At 34.4% G+C, this 25,165-nt stretch overlaps 1 protein-coding gene across 22 annotated transcripts in view; it reads right to left on the bottom strand.

Moving 5' to 3' along the window:
* RHBDD1 (rhomboid domain containing 1) overlaps positions 1-25,165 on the bottom strand; it is a 108,978-nt gene that overhangs the window by 73,020 nt on the left and 10,793 nt on the right. For 14 of the 22 annotated variants that reach the window (XR_015700516.1, XM_087739751.1, XM_087739755.1 and 11 more), the window contains 4 exons: positions 24,173-24,305; positions 14,910-14,998; positions 13,199-13,249; positions 8,219-8,338 (listed from right to left, as the gene is read on the bottom strand). Coding sequence is in view for 19 of the 22 variants with exons in the window: in XM_087739751.1 (XP_087595877.1) it covers positions 8,219-8,338; positions 13,199-13,249; positions 14,910-14,998; positions 24,173-24,305 (393 nt within the window). In the remaining 3 variants the exon portion in view is untranslated. Of the gene's footprint in view, positions 1-8,218; positions 8,339-12,954; positions 13,005-13,198; positions 13,250-14,909; positions 14,999-24,172; positions 24,306-25,165 lie in introns of all 22 variants that reach the window. The other 8 variants (XR_015700518.1, XM_087739754.1, XM_087739757.1 and 5 more) reach the window with 3 other exon arrangements.

The following is a 25,165-nucleotide window of genomic DNA, read 5'->3' on the forward strand; positions in this document are numbered from 1 at the left end:
ATGCCCAAAATAACCAGAAATTTATTTTTAAATGCAAGTTAGAGACTCCAGATAGAAAAAAAAAAGTATAGAAGCAAACCAGAACAGTTGGCCTTAGGACCACAAGGATGTAGCCATGATGTTGGCCAACAAGAGATGATATGGAGATACATAGTTTTCTTGAAACTACTACAAATGACTAATTTATTCAGTCAGACATCAGAAAAAGGTTCAGAACATCATTTTTAAGATAGTCCCAATGAACAAAATGTAAACTATACCCAGTCTATAGAATTAATCCAATGATAAAACAACAAGAGGTAAAATAGTAAATCACGGGTAAATCCAAGATTAGGAATATTCACTGACCTTAGTTTACCACTAAAAGCATCCCCAGACTAAGTTTGTTAACATTCATAAGAATTTTAGTATATATAAAAATCACATTGGGAAAAAAAAACACTTTGTTTTTCTGTTACTGCATTTCTGCTTGCCTAACAAAGACACACAACAACAAAGAAACTCCGAACAATATCCATTTCACAGTGCCAAGACTAAGAAACCCAGATAGATGGACGGAGACACCAATGCAGACTGGAGCCACTCCACAGCAACTACCACTTTCTCCAAAGTTGAAGGGAGTGCTTTTTATGCAGCCCACACACAGCTTCTTCTAATTATGCCCACAGCTGTCAAGCAGAACTGTCTGTTCTCCAGCAAGGTGACCCTGCCAAACCCACTGTGAAAGGAACAACATTTGTTCCTTTAAGAAAAAGTTGAAGTTACTGGGGGGAGTGTGTGTGTGTGTGGAAATCCAGAGACCACTGAATCAGTGAAAAGACTCTGTATCACTGAGTCTTGGATCAAAACACCAAGAACAGCCTCTACCTCCATATGCGAACCGTGCTTTTGTAATAGATGTAGAGTGAATGTAAGAAAAACATCCCTAGCTACAGTCAAAGATTTAACAATTTCTTTAATAAGTGTTTTCTTCCTAGTTTAATTTTCTTTGGCAGTTGAAACTTTTGCAAAAAGGAAACCATCCAAAAGAAAGCTGCATTGGCAGTACCTTCAAAAATGTTTGCATATTTAGGAAGTCACAGGAAAAAAAAAAAATCAGCATTCTGTATACATTTTAGCACGAAAATTGAATAAATACTTTTTGTCAGCACTATATACTTTTTTAATGCAAACAAGCTTAATTATTATTGAAATGGTTATCAAAATCTTTTGTAGCAATAATCAGAACCTAAGAACAACTACGTCACAGTCAGCTTGTGGCCTGAAGACCAAAGGAAGATAACCCTTCAGGCAGTGTTTCCAAAAACACCCAACATAGTACCATGCATTTGATGGAAGGAAATAAAGATGTGCTGCATTGCAAAAGAGAGCCATCACCTCCAGAGTATTAAATACTGAATATAGTAATCTCAGCACATTGCTATAATCCAGGGCAAATTAGAGAGAAGCAAACAATACCAGGACAAAACACAGAGCAAGATAGCCTTGAAAGGCATGAGGTATTAGGGTGTCAAACTGAACCTGAAATTATGTTCTAAACTATTCTCAGTGTACTAGTGTCACAATGCTTCAATGTTTTCTATTTTCATATTTTTTCACTTTAATGATAAGTGCAGACACATTATCACTCACGTGGAATGAAGCCCTACTTTTAAATTAATAGTGTCTGTCTTTTTATCCCTATAACATATAACTCAGAAATGCTGCATCCAAGCAAGCCCAAAACCTTGTATGCAGCAATGGACAGAATTTTTTCAGGAAAGGCAGATAAGAGAAATGGGTAACACAGTCTCATTCATTTGCATAACCAACTTTTTATATAAATGTACTTTGGATCAAAACCCAGTTTCTCTTAATGATATTTTAAGAGAACACAGCTCTTCCAGTTTACTAATAAACTGTCAAACTAGTTTTCTTCTGTATGTAGAAGTGTTTCAAAGGCAAGAGGAAAAGGATGCACACAGAACTCCTGAATAATGGGCAGAAAGGGAAGTAGAAAAGGCAAAAACCCAAAGCACTAAAGACCGTACTAGCAGTTTGCACAACATTCATCAAAAGCATTCTCTTAGTACATTTTTCTCCAGACATCTGAAGGAATGCTCTCCACACACTACTCCTGAAAGGAAAACATGCCTCTTCTAGAAGAATGCCAAATTGTCTGTATGGATTAACGTAAAATAATAATAATAATCCTAAAGACAGGAGAAATGAAGAAAAATGCGTAGCACTGAAGACAAGAGGAAGAGACAGTGGAAATAAAGGAGAAACTGATTTCCCCAGTTATGCTAATTCTGTGGAAGTCTTTACACAATTTCAGATCTTAAACATACTATCAATATGGAACAAAACTGTATCAAGTATCCCCATATCTCTTCTCAAACCAAGCACAATTGGTCCTAAACGGTTTATTACCTGCGCTTTAGTATCTGAACCAAGCTAGCATTGCTTTAAAAAATAAAATAAAAAAACCAAAAACAAAACATCCATCAAAATATTCAAAATGTAAGACATGAGTGCATTCTTTTTTTTTAAGCACAGAGACTAAAGGAGACAAGTCTAAACCCAGTACTTCCAAACTATTTATGCACTATTTAAAGATGCATAGCAGTATCTTTGAAGGTCAAGTATGTACAACTACTATACACGTACTGTAGCATTTCAGAAGGAATTAACTAGACCACATTTTTGATTTAAGATCTCTAATCTAGGAAAAAAAAATACAGTTTGACATACAAGACCTGGATTTGAAGGAGCTGCCAATTCTAGTTGTCCATCCCATCTAACTTCCCCTGCTGCACTGCTACTGAGGCAGAAACAGTTGAACTATGAACAAAGACGCTTCTGAGCTCTCAATTTTCAGTCCGGTATTTTTCATCCAGTCCAATATTGTTTTGGCAAAGTTAAATGAACACCAGTTTAAATAAAGGGCAGTAACTGCTTCAGCTGTCCGAACCTAACCTGTTTGCCTGTGGAAATGGAGGTTTTCCAATAGAATGATTTCACTGCTTTACAGAACTATTCTTTACACCACGCTATTTCATAGGTGCTAATTGGTCGTGGTTCTATTTTAAAAGATAAGCCCACGGTGAAAGGCTTAGTGGGGCTTTGTCTTACCTATCTGGTGAACTTCTACCACCATTATCAAGAGAATAAGGACTTTTTTTTGTTCTAATCTTCAGTAAACCTGTTTTATTCTACATCAACCACTATTTTTATGAAGAGACGGACGGAAGAATATTGCTATACATTCATTAAACACTTATAATAGAATTCTGGCTATGCTTCTTGTTGCAAGCAGTCTGCTAGTTACACCAAAACTCTCTGTGTGGAAATGATAAGAATGTACTGATTTAATTTCCTGGAAATTTGCCTGAAGAAAGTGCTGGTGATCAGGTTCATAGAGCATGGTTGCAGTTAGAAAGATATTTAGAACAAGAGCTCCTCTCGAGGAGAATTTTTTTCCAAAAAGTGTTGTTGGGTACCTGAGACCATACATAGCCTGAATTAAAAAAAAAAAAAAAAAAAAGAAATAAAAACTTGGACTTTAAGAATCAGATGCAAGTCCTAGCATATGACTTTATGAAATGTATTTTAATCTGATATCATGCACTGCACATTTGAGCATATGATCTATTTTAAGACATTTCTACAGAAAACCATCAGAGTCAAATGCGATGACTGGCATTCCTACAATTGCAGATGGGAAAGATAACACTGATGAGAAAAAAAATTGAATTATACAGCACTTCTCTATAGTCTTATCACATCAGTTTTATTCTTATTACAATGATCCATGGATTTGGCAAATTTCATACACTACTAATAAAAAGTCCAGTCTCAGTAGAAGAAAACAGAAATGGGAACCTTTAAAAATTCAAAGAACAGGTAAGCCAGATGCCTAGATATTTCCTAACTACACTACAAATGTACCTATGGCTTGATGACCATACTTGGCCATCTAAAAACTTTGAGTGGATGGGTGGTTTTTTTGTTTTGTTTTAAGTTAGAACTAAAGAAATGCATATATAGACAGTTTCACTATAAAATATAAGAGTAATATCTATGTATGTATACTTCTGGGTATTGCTCTCTAATCACAAACTATAAGGACTATCACCTACATGTTTAAAGAATTTAGACTTAAGAAAAAGAGGAAAATTCCTTTGTGCAGAGACATGAGCTTGCAAGGGATTCTTAACATTATTGAGACTGAAAGACAGACACTTAGAAGTTCAACTCACAAAAAATCCCAACACCCACCACAACAAAAATCCAAATCCACATCCCACACTAATCAAGATATTTCTTCTGAGAAGAATAGCAAGTAAACAATAGATAAGAGACACACTATACTGGGTTGCATTAAGGACGGCTGCTAATACTAGTATTAAACAAAAATGTCAGCCATGTATTTTAACCTCATAGTAAGACCATATCGTTTAAATATCAAAGGCTATGTTTTTTTAAATCCAAAATTATTTTCCTGACTTAAGGAAGAATTATTGCAATTTGTAACCAATACGGAATTATGAGAATAAGAATGAAAATTAAAAAAACAAACAAACTTTGGAGAAAAAAATTAATGCTGTTTAAACCGATTCTTGTTTGAGACAACAACATATCCAAAACTGGGAATGGAAAGAATATAAGTAACAGTTCATTCTGGTAAATGGCCCTAAATCATTATGACAGTTTGATAAGTCTTAAAACTGATGCCCACATAAATCCCATAAACAAGCCTAGCTATTTCTTTTGTTGCATTAGATATTAATCATTATTATTATTTAAGAAATTTTCAGGATATAGCATAAAAATAGAATCACAGTTTAGGAATGCCTGAATGTGGAATAAGCAGAAATGCAGTACCTTTATGGTGGGCTTAGGTAACCCACGTATGGGATTATAGAAGAGTAACTTCATTCAATGTATGTCTTAATACAAATTAGTTTTCAGTTGTGGACAACTCAAACCAGAAAATTCTGTACTATGCCACTGATTCTTTTAATAGCTTAGTAGGATACTAGCACAGTAATTTATAAGAATGCATCAGCATTCCAAATCCATAATGGTATATTTTGTGGCCTAGAAGCCCTAATAAATGCATTTATCCAACTAAGAAGAGGGTGGGGGGTGGGGAAAAATCAATCAAAATTATTGCAATACTTTTTTGTCCAAGCTACAGAGCAACTGTGATGGTTTAAATGTTATAGTTGGGGGTAAAAAAAAAAATAATGATAAGGAAAGAGAGCCCTAAACTTTGATTGTGGTACCTGTTTTTACATCCATTTAGCTATCTATTTCAAATTATTTTATGTAATTTTTAGTCTTGTTAAGTACCTGTTTCATCATCCATGTAATTGCAAGCAACTGTGAATATCACGCTTTAGGGAAAAACGTATCGTGTTTAAAAGACAATGCTCATTCAAGCTAATTATTTTCCAACTAACTGACAGGGAAAAATATCCTAATTGCTCATTAGCACAGTAAATGTAATCTCATCCTTTGCATCACTAAAACAGGTATGATCAATTACATGTTCTACATTACTTTCTTTGTGAAATAAGGCATCTGCCTATAGGCAAGCTTAACCTTTAGGCAGCTTGTTGAAGGAAATATTTTAAGAGTTCAGCTCTAAACTCTTGCTTTTCCAAACTGAAGTGCTCCAGCAGGTAAGAGAAAGGCACAAAATTAAAGCAGTCCTGTGAAACCACTGAAAACAACATCTATATATATTTGATCACATCAAACTATATTGGAAACAATATACAATGATACATTTTCCCACTTCACTTATCTGTAAGGCTTAAAAATTATAACTAGCACTGAAAACAGACACTACCATAGTCTTAAGAAATGCTGCTGTCTCAAATTGAAGTTAAAAATGTGACTTGGTATGCCACAGTTATCTACCAGTGAGATATACTTAGTTAGAGATGCTATTTAAATTCTATCTCATGTTTCATCAAATGGCATTCTCCAAATCAGAATATATTCCCTCTTATAGCTGAAAACTTATCTTTGTCCAAAAACAACAAGTGGACGAAAAATACTTACTTACCTATAGTGATGTAGATAATTTAAGGCTACAAACGAAAGCTGGAGGTGTTCCACACTGATAAATGAAAGCCTTTAAAGTGTATACTGTCTAGTTATTTATATTATCATAATTTTGTCAGTTATTTGTATTGTTTCCTTCATAGTTTCAAAAAAACCACAAACATGGCTCATTCTTGCAGATAACATTTCAAAATGCTTAATATTAAAAGCTTTGAAGGATTTTTTTCTCAAACTCAATGTTAAAAATGATGTAAAACGTCATGTAAAAACAACAGTAAAATAAAAAGTATCCCTTACAGTAAAGCTCATTGTAGACTCATTCCTTCCCAAAATCTAGTACTTATATAGGACAACATATTGATATGACTTTGTTAATTTCTAAAAATTCCTAAGACAGCATGAACAGTAACTAATTCCAGATGTACTAAATGCTATTTTATTGATTTGTTAAGATTCTCACTATCTTCTAAGGTTTTCAGTACAGTTTGATTGAAATGGGACTGCTCAGACTGCAATAATTTCTAGAACAAATACATTACAGTAATAATCTTGCTGTAGATTTTTTTTTTTTTAAGTTTCTAGCTTCACAATGTTGAAGGACAGTTAAACAGAACTATGCTTAAAGAACAAAGGTGAACACAAAAATGAAGATAACTAGGAAAAAAATTACTTAAAAACCCCCTAATTTCCCTAAAAGTGTGCATTTCTGCCTCCCAGGTTACTCTCAGAATAGATGCAAACTTAATAAAACAAAAAGCTGTATTTACTTTAAAAAACATGTTAATGAATTTTTCAAACTGGAAAAGCCTTTTCCTATCACAGTCTTGCCTCATCTGCTGCCTTTTTAAAACCATCTTCCAGATAACACGACATGTTCTTTGTAATAAAAAATAGGATCACAGAAGGTGTGAAAGTAAAAGTGATGATGATTTGTCAAGATATTCATTTTCATATTTTGCCTGGTATTTCTCTGACAGCCATAACACAGTGGTGTAAATTAATTTTCTGAGCAGAGATTTATGAATGGTGCTCCGCATTTTAAGGGCTGCAGTTGCAAGTAGAGGCTTCTGTATCTTTTTCCTAATGAATGCTTCCTTGCACCCAGGAAAATGAAACACCGAGATTATGAAAAAGGAAAATGACATTGATAAGATATTCAGTCAGGTTATTATTTTTGTTAAGACTAAATGTTACAGCTTCACCAAATTTAAAAGAAATCTTTCATATTTTTTAAGTTAAGGAGCACCTAAAGCCTTTGGCTGAATTCCCAAAAGAATCCATATTGACACGCAACAGATTAAAGAGGAAGCAACATTTGATATGAAAAACTATCTCAACACCAGACAACATATACTATGTTCATTTCTGCCCTTTATTTTATCACTTCAATACAAAAATTTTGCATAACTGTGTGATGTAAATTTTACACGTGATGCTCTGATAACGTGCTGTCAGTCCTATTAAACAGATTTTCCCTCAAGTCTTGGAGTTTTCAGAAGCTGAGAAATAGAGTCTACAAAGTATTCTTTCCCTCTTTATTTCACGTGCATTATAAAAAGATAAAATATGTCCTAACAGATGTACTTTATACCAATTTAACTAATAAATTTCGTTAAAAACTAACACCATTTTTTTCCTAAACATTTCTACCTACCTTTTTTTTAGGATTTTCAGCTAGCTAGAATATAAGTTTCCTTTAACGTAGGAAAGGACAGTGTGAAGAGTAAGAAATCAGTACATTGCTTGTCAATTAAATTTGTATAAAAAGCAAAAATATACACACAGAGCTAGTTTAAATATTGGCGACATCAATTCTTCTGTTATACCACTTCATACGACTTTTTAGAGCATTGTAAGATTTTTTTGGCACGGCAACTTAGTTTACTTAAGGGTTTTTTGTTATAAAAGCACTCCTTTTACTATTGTAGTAGCAAGGTAACCAAATAGTGAGCAATTATGTATAAATGGAATTACACTAAGAAAATGATACCGCATCCTCACACTACATTCGCTGAAAATTCTACCAGGAAACTTTCACTTGTTTCGGAAGATATGTCCAAAATACTGAAAATAAATAATGAGCAGTATATCTTTTCTCCCCCCTCGCTCCTTTCTCAGTATGAATCATAACTTAAAATATAAAATGCAATAAAATTCCTACCTCTTTCATGAAGACTGTTTAGCACTGCCCTTTCAAGCTGTTCTTCTTCAGTAAGCCCACCTGTATAAACATAATAGCTCCTTGGCGTTCTGTATTGATAACCTGGATAGCCATAATGCTCTGTAAAATGAATACAAAATAAAGAAAATAAACTGCTGCTACTCAGTAGGAGAGTGTGAAATCGGATATTAACTTTATGCTATCTTTCTTCCACAAATTATTTTACTTTGGGGAAAAAAAAAATTATTAGGATTCAATTACTTACACACTACATGCCGTAAATCAATTTCTAATTTACAAAGGCAGACTACAGTAACAGGAGAGAGAAAAACAACAGAAAAAAGATGTATCAAACAGCTCAGTTTTTTAGAACTCTTACAAATAAGTGTCATAAAATTGCCATTATTAAGAAGTTTCACATAGAAATTGAAAGACGCTTTTCACAGCTCCTTTTAACATTTAGTCATCAATACTTGGGCACCTTATTAATGTCACGAGAACAGCAACAACAAAACAGGTAGGTTTCAGGCTTTTTCCCACCTATCTCTGACTTCCCCCCCAGTGTCCATAAACAATACATGCCAATGTCATCATAAATTCAAGTAATGTTTGGACCTAGAAAACACATGGGAAAAGATTCCTGCAAATTTTTGCAGTAATATATACAGCTAATATTGTGCTATTGCACAGCTACATCTGCCCTGGAAAAAAACCACCACACCGTAGATCTCATCTACTGTCACAATCACTGTATGTTGCCTGCAATACTGACAACCAAGAATTTCTGACCATTTGCAAAGTTTGTCAAAACCAAGCACAAACAATCATCCACCCAAACACATGGGATTTAAAAGAAAAAAAATTACTTGGCTAGAGAAGAGCGAGACTCTCTTCCTTTTAACACAATCTGATCTTGCCTGAGCGCAGAAAATCTAAACTCAGAGAAACTAAGGAGAAAAGTCCCATTTATCTATTGCATTTATTGCATCTTCAAAATACAAAGATTTGGATGATATTTTAATTTCTCTTGCAGACAGCTGGGCAGGGGATTTTGAAGAACCAAAGTACAGAAATGTACCGAGTTTCTTCCAACTGATAGGAAACGTATACAAGTTTTTCAAAATCAAATAATTAGAAATATTTTTGTATGAAACAAATACAGCATGCCATTGCCCTTTATCTTCAGATTATTAGCATCAATGATAGTCTTGTGTTATCTCATTAGTTATATGGATTCCATAGGTAACCTTCTTGTGGAGTTTCTGTGATTAGTAACGAGCACAGACTATGAAGTGAGGACATATAAATCATTTCTTTTAAAAAATGATTGTGTTAAAGAAAAAAAATCCCAAGCTCTAGAACCTTAAGATAAAAATAGGAATACCCTATCTTAAAATTACACAGGAAAAGCAGGAAAAATTTACCAGAGTGATTGCACACTATTCTATATGGGAGTATATATAGATTCCTCTGTGTGTATTATGCAAATATACCTACATATATTTTATCTACATGTGTATGTGCACATGCATGTATGTATACGTATGTACATTATACACACAGATAGAGGGAAAAAATGTAATTCTGTCCATTTGCAAATTTTTCCTTTTTGGAATAAAACTGACATCGGGAGAATTTTCATACATCTGCAGTGAACACTTTGTATTATCCTCCAGTAACCTGAAATTCTGCCATTTCTCCAATGATCGGCAACTCCTCTGGTTAGAAAAGATTATTTTTATTTTTTAATCTGTATAAATTACAGTGATGTGTTTAACAAACTTTAAAAGCCTTTAAGTCATACTGTCTACACTTAAGAGACACAATTCTGGAGAAAAATGAAACTGACTGCAGGATACCATTTAACTGTTATATATATACACTTTGGATGCAATCTTCATGTATTCCCCTCATTCCCCTCTGCATTATGTTAATCTGAATGAACATTTTCTCAGCTATAAATTTATTTTCTGGAGGCTTCAAAACTGCATGCATGAAGACTATAAAAATTCTGGTACTGAAAGCATTAAATTATCTGATAAAAGAAAAAGGATGTCGTATTTTAAGTTTGTTCTATTGCTGTAAATTTTTGTATATTTGATGTTTTACACTGTCATCAAGTTGTAAGTGCTCAGAAAGCCGTAATATTTTATTTTACAACAAGAAACAGTTTGGTAACATTGACGTGTTCAAGGTGTTCCTATTAATCAAAATAAATGTCCTAATATTTTATTCATGACCTGCATTTATAGAAAACCTAATTCAGTTACTAAATACTAAATGTCTTAAAATTACATTTAAAATCATTTTTTTTCTTCTAAAGCTGTTTCATAAAATCTGTTCTGACCATAACTTCATCTATTCTTCTATTTAAACTGGTATTTAAAGGCAGATAGTAATAAATCAGCAATACCAGAAAATGAAAAATTGATCAAGGTAAGGATGTACTGTATATGCATCATTAGCCTATGACACTAGAGAGAGTTTTCTTAATCCACAGATGGCCAAATTTATTACATATATCACACACCAAGCAAAAGGTTAAATCTTCCATAAAGACTTCTGCAAATTGGATGAAAGATAATTAAAAAGTATATACACAGGGAATGAACATAACAAATATACATATTTTTTAAATTGCAGTTGTAAGTCATTTTAGAGAAATTAATTTAGTTAAAAAAAAAACCCCAAAAAAACAAAAAACAACCAAACCAAAACCCCACACCACAAATGTAGTTACATCTGAAGCCAAGCTTGAAAGACAGGATAAATTCAGGTTAACCCTCTCCTTTATCTCCCTTTTGTCCACAACAACTCAAAGCAACAGCATGGCTACGTCGGGGACTGCCCAAGACATGCCAAAAAAACCCAGACTCCTTTGTTGTCAGCCTCCTAAAATATGTCTTGGGTGCTATGTAGTCCCCCATCAGGCTATATATATGTACTACATGAAATCTCTTTCCTTTTTCCTGCTTAGGAAGAGCTGGAAAAGAAAAAGTAAAGGGCTATTCATAATCTGCTCCTGTTCCACGAGGGAGCTCTTTTACACTCACCTGAGCTCCAAGCAGCTGGTGTTTGTACAGTGGCTGCAATAGATTATGGAGTTCAAATGTCAAGTACAAATTCTTATCTTCATTAGCCGTTAAAGTACCTTTTCTGATATAAATCTTTAGAGTTTCCACCCACCCTGATATACTGGAACACTGAAGGAAGATTTAGTCTCTATGATCGTGGAACACAGAGCAATGCAAGCAGCACACCCGGGCCCTGGTGGAGTGAACAGTAGCTGCAGCTAGGTGAACATCTTTAACTGGGCTGAGACTGCCAGTCACGGAAACAGGTAGCTCATGCTCACTACATAGTCTCTGTATCCGATATCTTATTTCAGTTCACAATATTACTTTTGTTTTCCTTCTTTACCGGCCTGTAGATCAAGTGTTTTTTGACTTGAGAACTGGAATAATGGAAATCCTGTGTAAATATGCTTTTAAGTTACAACAATCCTTGTTGCTGTTGGTAAGGAAAGTAGGTTAAAATCTTTTGGTTAGGAAATACAAAACAAATGCTTCAAAAACATTCAAGGGCCCATAATTTCGCTTGTGGGAATTATTTACTGTAATAATGAAATCGGAGGTAGATCATGGAAAACAAAATCCATCACAGAGAATAAAAGCAGCACTAACCTTGGCTCACAGTAAGCACATCTCACTTATAAAAGACTATAAAAAATAAAAAACCCTGCATGACTAAACATCAGAGAACAGTAAGAACGATCAAACGTATGAAATAATTTTCATATAAGCTACCATACAGACTACAACTTTTCAACCAAAGAGAAAAGATGACTATGGTGAGTATACGACTGAAGTCTATAAAACCATAAAGAATACGAAGGAAGTACATAAAGAATGAAGGTTTGGTTTCCCTTCCCAGAGAAGAATTAATGTGCATCAAATGAAATTAGCAGCTAGCAGGTTCAAAACAAACAAAAATGACAGATTCCACACCGGGAAGTAAACTGTGAAATTCTTCTTCTGTCATGTTGTAGGTGTTAAGAGAGTTCAGGCTGATTCAAAGAGCTTTTGACAAATTCATGGAAGAAGAATCCATCACGGGCTATTAAAGACAAAATTCCCCCATAAAACTTTCTGCTGAGAACATCTTTAAGCCACAAGCCACTGCACACTGGCAGATATCTGAAGGAGTTATCACTATATATTTATCCTGTTCTTACAGCAGATGCCTAGGAAACGGTATAAATCACTGTAGGAGATAAGATACACTAGGCTATATATCCCTTAGTTTCGATCCAACACACAGCCCTTCTTACAGCTGGCTCCTCTTCTGTCCCTCCCAGACAAGGCCTCCACCTATTATCTCTACACACTCCACATATAATGACTCAATGTTCTGCACGAGAAGTGAATCAAACGTGCTACATTCAAAGTATGCTAGTATTCCAACTATCCATCTATACACTGTGAAGAAAGCCTAGATTTATTCTGGTGAGGAGTGGGCTTTTTGCATGTAAATTACTTGATTTACAAAAAGTGTTCAAAGGAAGTTCCTTGTCGCAGGGGGAAAAAACATCCTAGAATAGCATAGATAATTTGCCAGACCAGGATAGATTTAGCAAGGTTCAAAGGGCTGCTTTCAGTAGACGCAATTTCGCCTCTGCTGCACCTTCTGCAAAAGGGACGGTATTTCCCCAGGGTAGCATTTTATGAAGTCATGACCTTAATTTGAGGTTTAAAGCCTCTTGTACAAAATATATCCATGTGGTTCCCTAAAAAAGAAAGGTAAGACATGGCCAGAGAAGTAATATAAGTTTAGCGAGTATATGTATGTGCATAATAGTTTGTATATTATATATGTTTCCATTTAACTAGCTCCTCTGTGCATTTTCTATCATTAGCAAAAATGATGTCCATATTTTTAAAGCTGGAATAAGTTTTTAGGTAAGTGGGTGAGAGTACTTACCTGAATAGTAGTCCCTTGGCCTGGTAGGGTCAGTGAATGAAGAAATGCCACCTAAATATAAGAATAATGCATGTACCATTAGAATAAAATAATCACATTGGCTGTCTTTATAAAATACAAAAATCGAATTTAAAAGTACTCTTTCTTTCAGAATCTGTTTCATAAGATACAACTATGAAACAACTGGTACCTATGAATTTTTTTGGCACCATGAGAGAATACAGTATTAGTAAGCTTGTATGTTGTTCCAGATTTTATAGCAGTATGCTGTGTTTAAGCAACATACCCATGTAGCCTGGAAAAATGCAAACCAACCTAACAAATGTTCTCCAAAACATATAATGAATAATTTCTGCACTGAGATTGTACCTTGGTAAAAACGGGTTAAAGCACAGAAAACTGAGGACTGGAATAACACTCCACTGTTTCTGCTCTGCTACACAGAAAAAAAAGGACCTGTGTACTGGAACACTCCTTCCTCCAGGTCTTAGTCACACAGCAACCTTCACAGCAGCAGGATCTCCATAGCATGTTTCACTAACAGTACCATGGGTTTTATCACAGAATCCTAGAATAATTCAGTTTGGAAGGGCCCTCAGAAGGTTGCTAGCTCAACTCCCACTCAGAGCAGTGTTAGCTACCAGATCAGACCAGGTTACTCAGTCAGGACTTTGTCTTGTTAAAAGTCTTGGAAACGTTCAGGGATGGAGACTGCAGAACCTCCCTAGGCAACGTGATCCGATGCTTGACTGTCCTAATAGTCATCAGGTAGCCCCCCATGCCACAGAAACATGCATTATTAACATTTAACTAATGTGACACTTTATGTCTGTTCACTCCAGCGGGGCAGGAAATCTGACACTTCGGTCTCTTTTTCCACTTAAAACTGCTAAACACATATGACTTATGGACTGTATCACCAAACTGCGATAAAACCTCCTGTGAAAAGCATACACATCTGAACAAATAATTTCCCACTATATAAACACCATATCCATGCTCAACTTGACGGCACGGTCATTAATAAAGTACTCAATACATTAAGTAATCAGACATAAAACCCAAGCATTCTGCCAACCAACCCCAGCACAGCTGTTGTGACAGGGCTTAGACTTCTAATTAAAACACTGAAATTTATGGGAGTGCTTATATAAAAGTTTGCAGGGCCGTATTTAAAACAATCGTTAGACTAAAGATGTCTATAAATATAATCTTTTTTAAAAATAAGTGTTACTCCAATATGAAAAACTGTAGTAATACGTTGTTGGAAAGCTTGAGAATTCTGGTAACAATTTCTCAAACATCCCACAAACTTTTTCAAACTGTAGGGACTTCCACTAGAATGGACACAAGTAGCAGAAATCAGCATGGGAACATATTGTATTCTGTCATATTTTTATGGCTTCACCATGCTTCATTTAAGATGTAAACGAAAATGTGACTTTATGTGAAACATTTTATTCTAAATAAACATTTAAAAAGAAGGGTAAAAGGTATTAATCCAATTAAAAATATCTGAAAGACAATTACTGGTTCTTATGATCCATATTTAAAAAAAAAGTTGGGTTTTTCTTCTGCATTCACTTTAATAATCAGTGTATCTTTAATTGCCTAAAAACAATGGAATAGTTTGAATTTCTATATGTGAAGACTTACTGAATTTTAAAAATGTCTCTTATGCAGATTTTACAAATTGAACAGAATTATATACCTGCACAGGCTTTCATGATCTTTTTCAGAGGTCCCATCGTGTACATCAATCCAACAAGAATCCCTGCCAGATGCCCAGCAAAAGAAGTTCTACAAAAAAGGAAAGTCTTGTGAGTGATGGAAAGGAAGACTTGTTTTGTAGGGATCCAGAAAAGGGAGTTCAGAATTTGTCGTAACTGAGAAAGTCCCCAGGTGACACCAAGCATAGAGAAATTACTTGCTTGCAAGGACATAGTGCCAAGTTTTCTTTCTTCATAACTACCAAAAAAATGACAGGTCTATACAGTTACAGAAAAGTATCTTACAAATATCCTGAAGAAGCTGGAAACTAATTGGAGAGATCATTTTAATCGCTCGGTTAAAGGACAGAATACCATTTCCCTAAAAGCATTTAAAGTAAAGACTTAGTGAAGTAGGAAACTCATTTTAATCTATAAAAAAGTAAATCCACAGAATTATGCTGCGATGTCTAGGTAGGATCTACCAAAACCGTTTAGTTTCAAGTGAAAGCATAAATATAGTACTTTCTACTGCACTATCAAGAGAATCCTACAATTAGTCTGAGATAAGCATGAATGCAGATCTGTTGGAATCTTTGTAACACGGTACCTTCAAAATTAAAAGAACAACGAGTGAAATGCTGAGATCCAAATTCTTTTCTATATTTACCAACGATTTCTTTAAAAAAGATCATTGCTCATTTGCATATAGAATGAAAAGGCTCTAGAGCCTTTTGAGAAATCAACATTGAAGCATATGTTTACAGTAAATAAGATTTGCTCCAAGTATTGCCATGACTATGGGGTACTCTAAATTCATAAACCAATTTTCAGCATTCAAATTAAGAGTTAAACTCTTTTGTGTCTAACCAGGTTTAGACATTTAGAGTAAAATATTTTGAGTTTAACTAGGTTTAAACATTATTTGTAAGTTGTTCACCTCTGCTATGAAGTTAGAGAAGCCAATACACTAAACATTACGATATGCAATCATAACTCAGTCCACTGGATTTATTCTGGTTGTCCAAAGATTCAAGTAATATGAGCTTTTCTGCCTTTATAAAGCAGAAATGAAACCTCTGTTTAATGTAAAAAACAGAAATCCAGAAGGGTTACACAGATGGCAGCATATGCACTCATGACAATACAACTCCCAGGCATCACTGGTAAAAGCATACAAGAAAATGCATGTGTCACTAGAGGGAGATAAAGATCAAATCTAAATTTACTCTTTTGCCACCTACTTAACCACAAACTTGTATTCTGCTATGTAGAGCTGTGGTTCTCTCCTGTAAGTAACCAATAATTTTTTTAAGAGTAACACAAATGCTGATGTGAAAATGCATAGGTAAGTGGTAGTTAGCAAAATAAAGTATCTATAAGGAACTAATTTTCCAAACAGACTTTTCTGGAACAGATTTTTCAAATTTGTGAAAAATACATGCCTGACTTGGAACAGGCCTGTGCACAGAAAACATTAAATACTTGAAGGTGCCTTACTCTAGAAATCACCAACATAAGATTGATTCACCTATATTCCTGGCAGTGTTTTAAGCAAATTTTATGCTCATCTTGATTTATCTGAGCACAACACTGTTCCACAAAACACAAAATCAAGGTCTTTGCTTGCAATACAGTGACTCTGTATATTTACACAATATGAATAATCAAAAACCTTCAACTTTAAAGTCGTTAGGGGGATAATTTCCACTTCATGTCTATTGAACAGGTTAGTGTACTAGATTCCTAAACACTATTGACTGTTTAATGATCAATTATATTCAAGGAGTAGAAACTTAAAATGAAAATGTTTAAACAGGGTTTTCTAAATGAAAAATAACATCAGATACACTGTCACACATATATACTATCACTGACATGCAGAAAATGAGTACATTTGGTAAATCACATCAATTTTTCACCATATGCTGTCATAAAATTAATTTCAGTGTGATCAACAGTGGCACCTTGCTACTTGTAATTACTAAGGAAAAGCAATTCTGCAGAGTACAAGAATACAGCTTCCCTTACATTACCAAAATGCTTAATGTTACAGACAAGTTAAGGAAACACCGCTTCGTTTTAGAACGTGTTATATTGTTATTTACTCAAATGATAACTTAATACCTTTTTTTGCTAATACTTGGTGTCATTTATATTATGGAAAACATGTTTGTAGATATTTTACAAATGTAACAACTAAATAATACAGATAATGTGCAATTTTTTTTAAAAAAGTAGTTTTTAATAAAACTTTTTATGCTGTCAAAACAAATGAAACTGCAATATAACTATGCAGCAAAATTCTGAAGTACTTAACGTGTCTTTTCCCAGCTGTTTTGAGGATGGGTCAGGTTCCAGAGGACTGTAAGGGCTGTATTTCTATACCCATTATTAAGCAGGGAAAAGGAAAAAAAAAAAAAAATAAAAGAGAAACAGAGAAGGAGGACTCTAGTCAGAGGACTACAAACTAATCACTATCTTCTTTTCCCAGATAAAACTGTTAATTCAACAATTACTAGGACACATAATTTGTGGCTACAACCAAGGTAAGAACACCAGAAGCAGAAAACAGATTTGTCAAGAACAAATCATACCAAATCAACCAAAATTCTTGCTTTGACAGGGCAACAAACCTCATGGAAAGGGAGAATTAGCAGATGTCACACATGCTGTAAGAATGCAGCACTGTCTCACAGCATTTGTCATAAAGAAGGCCTAAACCCCTTGAACTCTAAAACTACACTAAACAGATCCCTAAGTTGTTGGTAAGCCTGACTTAATATCTATCAGTGATTCATTATCAGGATATGAATCAAGCGGATTTCTGCAAGAGTCTATTCCAAATATTATTTACAAATGATAAGCTAAGAGAACCTGTAATGGTCACTGAAGATGGCATTACAATTTAAAGTAACCTTGACAAAATGAAGTAGTGGTTTGGAAAAAATAGGGTGCAATTCAATAAAGACAAATACGGAGTTCTGAACATACCACAGAAATCATCAACTATACAAACAGGCTAGAAGCGACTGGCTAGTAGGAGAGCTTCAGGATGGAACCTGGGACACACAGTGAATTATACAATAAAGCACAGATCAACATGTCACACCACTGCAGAAAAAACAAGTATTTTACTGGAAATATGTAAACAGGAGCACTATCTGAAAGTAAAATTAAGTAGCTGTCCACTCTACCCAGCAGTGGTCTCAGCTGGAGAACTCAGCCTACTTTTTGCATACTGCACAAAAAGAAGAGCAACAAAAAACCAGAGAGCCGACAAAACAACTTCTGAGAAAAGACTGAAGGGATCACAATCAAAGTTTATTGAAGAAATCTCTCACAGATACGATGACCTTAAAATATGGAAAAGATTGTCACAAACAGGAATGAACACACTCGCCACATTGTCTATCCATAGGATAAGGAGTAACGGACGTGAGTCACAGCAAGAGATTGAAAAACACTTTAGTAGCACAGACTGCTTGGAGAAACTGGAAGGCCTCCATCCAGATGAGGCAGAGGCCTCCCAGATCCTGCTGTGTTCAGGGCCCGTTCTCTTCCATGTTTGCCTCTGCTTTGCAAGGGAAAATGAAAGGGCTACTACAACCCTGCAAAGAGCAATCAGAGTTTATTATAGTGATGATCTTTAAAAGTGCACTAGACTAAATATTGGTAAGTATAAATTACATATACACACACATATATGTTTGTACATAAACATATACATGTTTGTCCTTCTGAAGGTATCACTCAGAGCATTTGTTCTGAGATCAGATTCACTCAGATCCTCTATCCTTCTTATTTTATAAAAAAATAGACTGGAATTATTTAATTTAATCAAATTACATTAAATAACTGTTTTACACATGAAATTAATGTTCTTCTATCCACATGCCTTAGTCCAAAGTGGATACTCCTATTTCCAATGAACTTACATATATTTAAACAACTAATGCTGAATAATACTTTAATGTCACTCTTCTTGACATTTTGTTACATTTTACAGTGAAGTTTAATTTTCAGTAGATCACCTTTTTTAAAAATTTGCATAATGGATTTCCTGCCTATAAGGCTGTCTGAGTTTTATCTGCAGACATTAAAGTTAATGGCAAAACTACAACTATTTTCACAAGGCAGGATTATATACAAAATTTAGAACTAAAGGTCATGGATTTTGGCTGAAAAGAAATTAATAAACAGGTTACAAAAAGCACACAATAAGTTGCGTGAAGAAGTCTTGTCCAAGCACATATTACCAAGGCTCCTTTCACTTGTATTATAAATGCCACTCTTCTTTCTTGTCTAATCCAGCAACCTGAGGTTACTCCTATTTTCTGCTTTTCATATATAGTAAATAATCCTGGATATAATTAAAAACCCTTACATTATCAGCAATAAAGCAACCTCCATTATCAACCAATTCTAAAATAGGCTTTTTACACTACTCATAAGAATAGCAATGTCTTGACTGGAATGTATATTTTACTAGGTAAAAATTGACTGTTATTTTTCAGTTAGACTAATGAAGAAACGTTCTCCTGATTGCAACATGATAAACTACTCCCTGCTGTTTTTTCCTGCTGGTTAATAAAGAAAAACTGACAGATTTTTTTTTCGTAGTACAATTTTCAGTTTCTATAATAGAAGCTGAACTTTGAATGGGAATAAAAACAGGGTTCTTGACTTTTTAAATTGCATGTTTTTTCTCTAAATGTCAATGAGCTTTATCAATATTAACTAATGTTGTCCCTGGTACAAAGAAATTCAAATGATGTCTCATTTAACTTTTTGTTTGAAAATGTAGATAACCCCAGAGATCTTAATTTATCTCAACCATTCACTTCATACTAATGATAATTACACAATATGTCTAAATACTGTTTCCTGAAGACATTTGCTGTCAAGCTGATGTGCACATTACTTCAGAGAAATTTTCTAAACAGAATTAATTATACTTTTTCATTTGGCTGTGTAAGTTCCATGAAAACTGGTATCACTAAAGGGAAAAGCATTTGGACTGCATTTGCTTTTCGTGTATGAGAGATTCTGACCCAATGTTTACAAGCCCCTCAGTATTAATTTTTACATTAATATTGTTCCAGTACCCTTACAATGAATTCAAATCAATTCCTCACTGTTGGTGAATATATCCTGAATTGTTTCAATTCTGTGGTATCAGTCACCTGACTCAACAAATGAAAACAAAGCAAGGAAGTCTACACCTATCACTTAACTTCCATAACTTCTTGCTAAAAGCAAACCCCAAAGTCTGGTAAGCATTATTATTTACGCATGCAATTCTACCACAGGACAAAGCCACTTAGCAACAAAAGTCTGTCTATAGCTTAAGCCATTGCTGCAGTCTTTTGTGAAAAGATCTTATTTCCATGCATCTCCTACTCCAAGGAAGTATGCATTCACTGAACAAGCAAACAAAAGAATAATATCAAAGTGATGTACTACAAGAATCTAGACCAACTTCATTTTTGAAAAACAATTAATTTTTTGAGATCATGGGAATCAAATCCATGTATTTATACTTTATTTCCAAATTAACACAAGCACATTCACCTGCACGTGACAATTTAAACTCTTTGCTACAAAATTTAATCTTGCTTAGAAAGCAGGCCATGTAGTCAATTTACCAGTGTTAAACAACCTACCTGAATGCAAATTAAACCAAATTAAATGATTGCCTAAGTAAAAGTCAACTTGTTTTACACAGCCCCATACAGGAATATGCCATCGCTTCTTTAAAAGGAAAGGAGAAACTTGTTAGCAATTTTGTAACACATTGGGAAAATAGCATAGAAAAGTAAAAGCTAAGTTTGACAACAGAATGAAAGGCTATAAAATGGTTCTCATCACATAATGCCATTCCTGTCAAACCTAGAGTTTTTTGGTTGATTGGTTATTCTTGGCCCTTTTGTTCCTGAGGGACAGTTCTCACCAACAAAGAGCATAATAAACAGTTCAACAGTAAATCTGAACGATAACCAGTGATGACTCAATGATATCCCTAAGCATTAAACAAGCGAGAAATTAAAATAAGCAGATGAAATAGGAAAATAGATACACACAAAAGATCTCATGAAGTTAAGTTTACTAGAGTTATGCAAAATACTTGTATTCACACCAGATGCTGTACCATGGTTGAGACTGTGAAGGGTACAAGGCAAAATAATCAAAATTTAAAAGCAGATTTGTCAAAATAGGTTCTTATATTTGCAAATATATATAAATTAATTTTTGTGGGTTTTGGTTTTGTTTGTTCATTTTTAATGAAAATCTCAGTATTCCTATTACGTTTACCTGTTTTGACCATGATCTGCTTTGAGATTTTGATTTCCCGTGAAATGAAGCAACTGTCATTGTTGATTCATTATACATTACAATTGTATAACATTTTCAATTGTCAGATATGAATGCTTATGACAATGATACGCATCTCTATTGCCAAACATAGAACTGTTGCTGTGCTCTTGTTCTTCTGTGGGATACTTCTCAGTTTGCAAAATCTTCTCTTTTTTTAAGATTAAGAATTCTAATAAGCATCTTAAGTTGCCAAAAAAAAGAAAAAAGTCAACAGAACTGGCTCAGATCAACACTTACCAATACAGTTTTAGAAAAAGTTATGAAGAGAAACTTTGAAACAAACTTAAGGGCAGAACTAATTTAGAAAATAGAAAAAACTCAAGTAAGAAGAATTATACACTTTATGGACTGCATCATCCACAGATCTGGAAAACTTTATCAGACACCTGAAAGTCAGTAACTATAAAACCTACCAAAACACCACTCAAAAGGAGGCCTGGAGAACTGCCTAAGTCGGTTTTCAGAGATGTAGTGAGCTACAGAAATGTTAGACAACTCTGAGAGTCTCTGAACTCCAGAGTAGCAAGTCTCACTATTTCTGACAAACTCCAAAAAGAGCCATTCTGGACAGTCACAATATCAAACCTCAACATTTCTGAATGCTTTAAAAATAACATCTTCTACTCTTCTCCATTCCCAGCTTTCCACTTTCCCATTATTTTCATCCTTTTTTACTCTTAACTTGCTGAAAAAGAAGTATGAAAAAACTGTAATGTCCAGCTTCCAATGCCAAAGTGTCATCTTTGTCAATCTGATAAATATTTGAGTTAGCTCAGAAACAACCTGAAAGATAAGCTTTTCCTTTAATACTGATTATAGGTAAAACACCTCCATGCAAAAAGGATAAATGAATTAAGGTACCACATGCCCAATTCCAGAAGAGGCATAGAAATGAAACATAAGATAACTTTTCACATGCCTGTTCTTCCATCAAAGAAATGATCCCAAGGATTGCTATAAAAAGCCTACATCTCAATATCCTTACTTTACGGAAGGCGAATATTAGAAGCGTATTATATGTCTCTTAAAATTTCCCCATGACAAAAACATTAATGAGAAAGAGAAGAATTAATAGATGCCAGTAAACCCCTAAATCCTCTCCTAGCACACAAATCAAAGTTTTCAATAGCCTCAATATTACTTTTGAATCCTTCATTGGTTATGGATTCTCAGGTGATACTGATACATCATTCCACTAAGGCAGGTCCAAATTTATTGCATGTCTTTCTGACTGGACAGAATTTTGCCCCAATTACTGACCTCTTATCTATTCAAGACTAAATTATGCAACTTGATCTACAAAGGGACACCATTTAATCAGATATTTCAAATATTACAACATGCCCTGAGCATGCAGATGAGCATGTAAGAGCAGTGCTCTGAGAGCTACAATTGTTATGGTTCATTTCAAGGTAGCTGGCAGTTACTAATTAAACATGTTGTGTTCAGGGACATGAATTTCTGGAGATTACTATTTGTTTTCTATGGCCCCCATTATCATTTAAGTGCTGTGAAATTGTCCTAACTATCAAGACTGCATGTAACAATGTATAGGTTCTTTAGACCAGGCAGCAATCTAAGGTTCCATAAAAATTATAAAAAGGTTTTTGACATTATTTCTAGACCTTCTACACACTTTCTACCCCAAAGACATTTCTGCAGTAATGCAACTGAAAAACAACAGCACCCAACCACTAAACTCATGTTTTTCCTCTACCAGATACAGTATGATATGCTCATGGTTTTACTTCAGACATAATGTTCTTTCATTATTCTTTAATAATAATACGAACAGCAGTATTAAACACAACACCAAATAAAAATTATGTTGAGCTAACACGACAAGTTTATATTTTTCATAAGAATGTTTTTAATACACTGGAAACTTTGCTTTTATACTTGTAATAATGCCATGCAAGTGACCTCGCAGCTCACACTGAAAATTGCATTCGGAACAGAGCACTCTGCAGTTCTTCTGTCTTTTAACCTAGGATTCTTTGCTGCAGTCAATGAGGCAGTAAGTCATAAAGCAATACAACTGGTGTTTAACGTAAGTAATACCTGAATTCTCATTCTGGTCTAGGAAATGTTCTATCTGCTATATTATAGTATCTGCCGAGGAGTATGTCATTATTGCTCTCCTCGTTTGTTTTTTTTGTTTGTTTTTTTGTAAATCTTTCTGAAAAGTGGGAAATTGTATATAAACTGTGATTTGTGAGTTTGTAAGTTTGGTGTCTGTATTTCACATATATTCTCCAAGATGACTGACAGTTATAAAATATTACACAAGAAAATTACTGATTTGCAACTAGAACTCCAGAAATCAACTGCCCAGGAAGAGAAAGGCGCTATTTTCAGAGAGGTAGGGGCAGATGAACAGTGCTGGCAGAACTGAGCACACAGGAAAATTGAGGGAGACGATCACCAAGACTGCAGGATAGTGAAACTGCATAAAATTTGCGAAACACTGGATGATAGCTTTATCATAAATTACAGGAGTGACTACAACAACTGGACAGAAGGGACTAGGATAGCAAGCAAACAGTGGAATGTCGTTTTGCTAACGAAGCCCTTGGCACTACAGTGTATTGGTTTGGTTACTTTGCTGAAAACGCATGTCGCTTTTCCTTGTCTATCAACTTTTGTTATCTTCCCTCAAATACTTAGTAATACCTTTTGGGCACAGGATTTCAGTTTTTTTTATTTTGAAGTGTGCTAAGATAGAGGGTGTTAAGGAAAAAAGCAGACTGTAGCCTCAGCACTTAGTTGTAGCCCCAACACTCCATTTGGATACCAGCTAACACTACACATACTTCATAATACATTTCAAACTACTTCAGAGAGCCTAAATCTCTTCTCTTAACTTTTAAATATTAAATGTACTTACCCTGGTGAGATTAAATGAATAGCTACCAGCTCCACCCAACAAGCATATTTACTGGATATCTGCAATCCAAGGACACTGCTGACTCTTCCTGGATTGTAATGGTTGTTAAGAACTTTCAAAGCAAACAAGACTCCTGCAAACAAGAAGAAATCACATAAAGAGAGGAGTACTTGTGCCCAAATAATAAAGAAATGCAAACAACTTAACTACTAAAATTGAAGGACCATGCAGTTTCACAGCACCATGAAGCATACTGTTGCATGCCAGAACAACAGTTCTAAGTTGTGTTTTCAGTGATACTTTTCAGTGACTTAAAAAAAAAAGGATAAAAATCTACATATTTGTATAACAGCCAATTCTAAGTTGCTTTTTAATAGGCCTACACACTGTAGCTATTCAGGTATTCAAAACAATACAAACATAATTTTAAAATGGGAGTTCTAGTTGAAATAATTGACAAAATTATTGAACTCAAAAACATGTTCATTGAGAAAAGCCATTACTGAAAACAAGACAAACAGATGCATGTGAAGCTCAACAGTAGGCTCAAATTCTGAATGAATGGAAAATCATCTTACATATACTCCAGAATCACTTGTTTCTGAAAAAAAAGTAGATAAATCACCTTTAATCACAATAAATAATCATTCAATTCTAATTGACTGCAACTGTTTTATCATGCAAGCAATAGCTGATATGACAGAATGAATTCACATAATTTACTGGAACTTGCAAAATGTTTTTGAAAAAGTTCCTCTCGAGAAAGCACACACGGTTGTTTGAAAAAAAAAATCTGAAAAACCAACAAGGAAAAGATTTGACATGGAAAAGATAGAGTTGAACATCAATACAGATATACTAAATAAAAACATGAAAAAGACTTCCCTCCCCTTCTAACACCATAGAAAACAAGAGATAGCAAGATTCCTTAATATATCCAGCGATGTAAATATTGTTATTCTAGGATCAAATACAAACAGGAATGTGTGTATG

The sequence above is a fragment of the Nipponia nippon genome, unplaced genomic scaffold (genome assembly GCF_047370975.1).
Source record: "Nipponia nippon isolate SJK-2023a ecotype South Korea unplaced genomic scaffold, ASM4737097v1 scaffold_7, whole genome shotgun sequence".
Lineage (NCBI taxonomy): Eukaryota > Metazoa > Chordata > Aves > Pelecaniformes > Threskiornithidae > Nipponia > Nipponia nippon.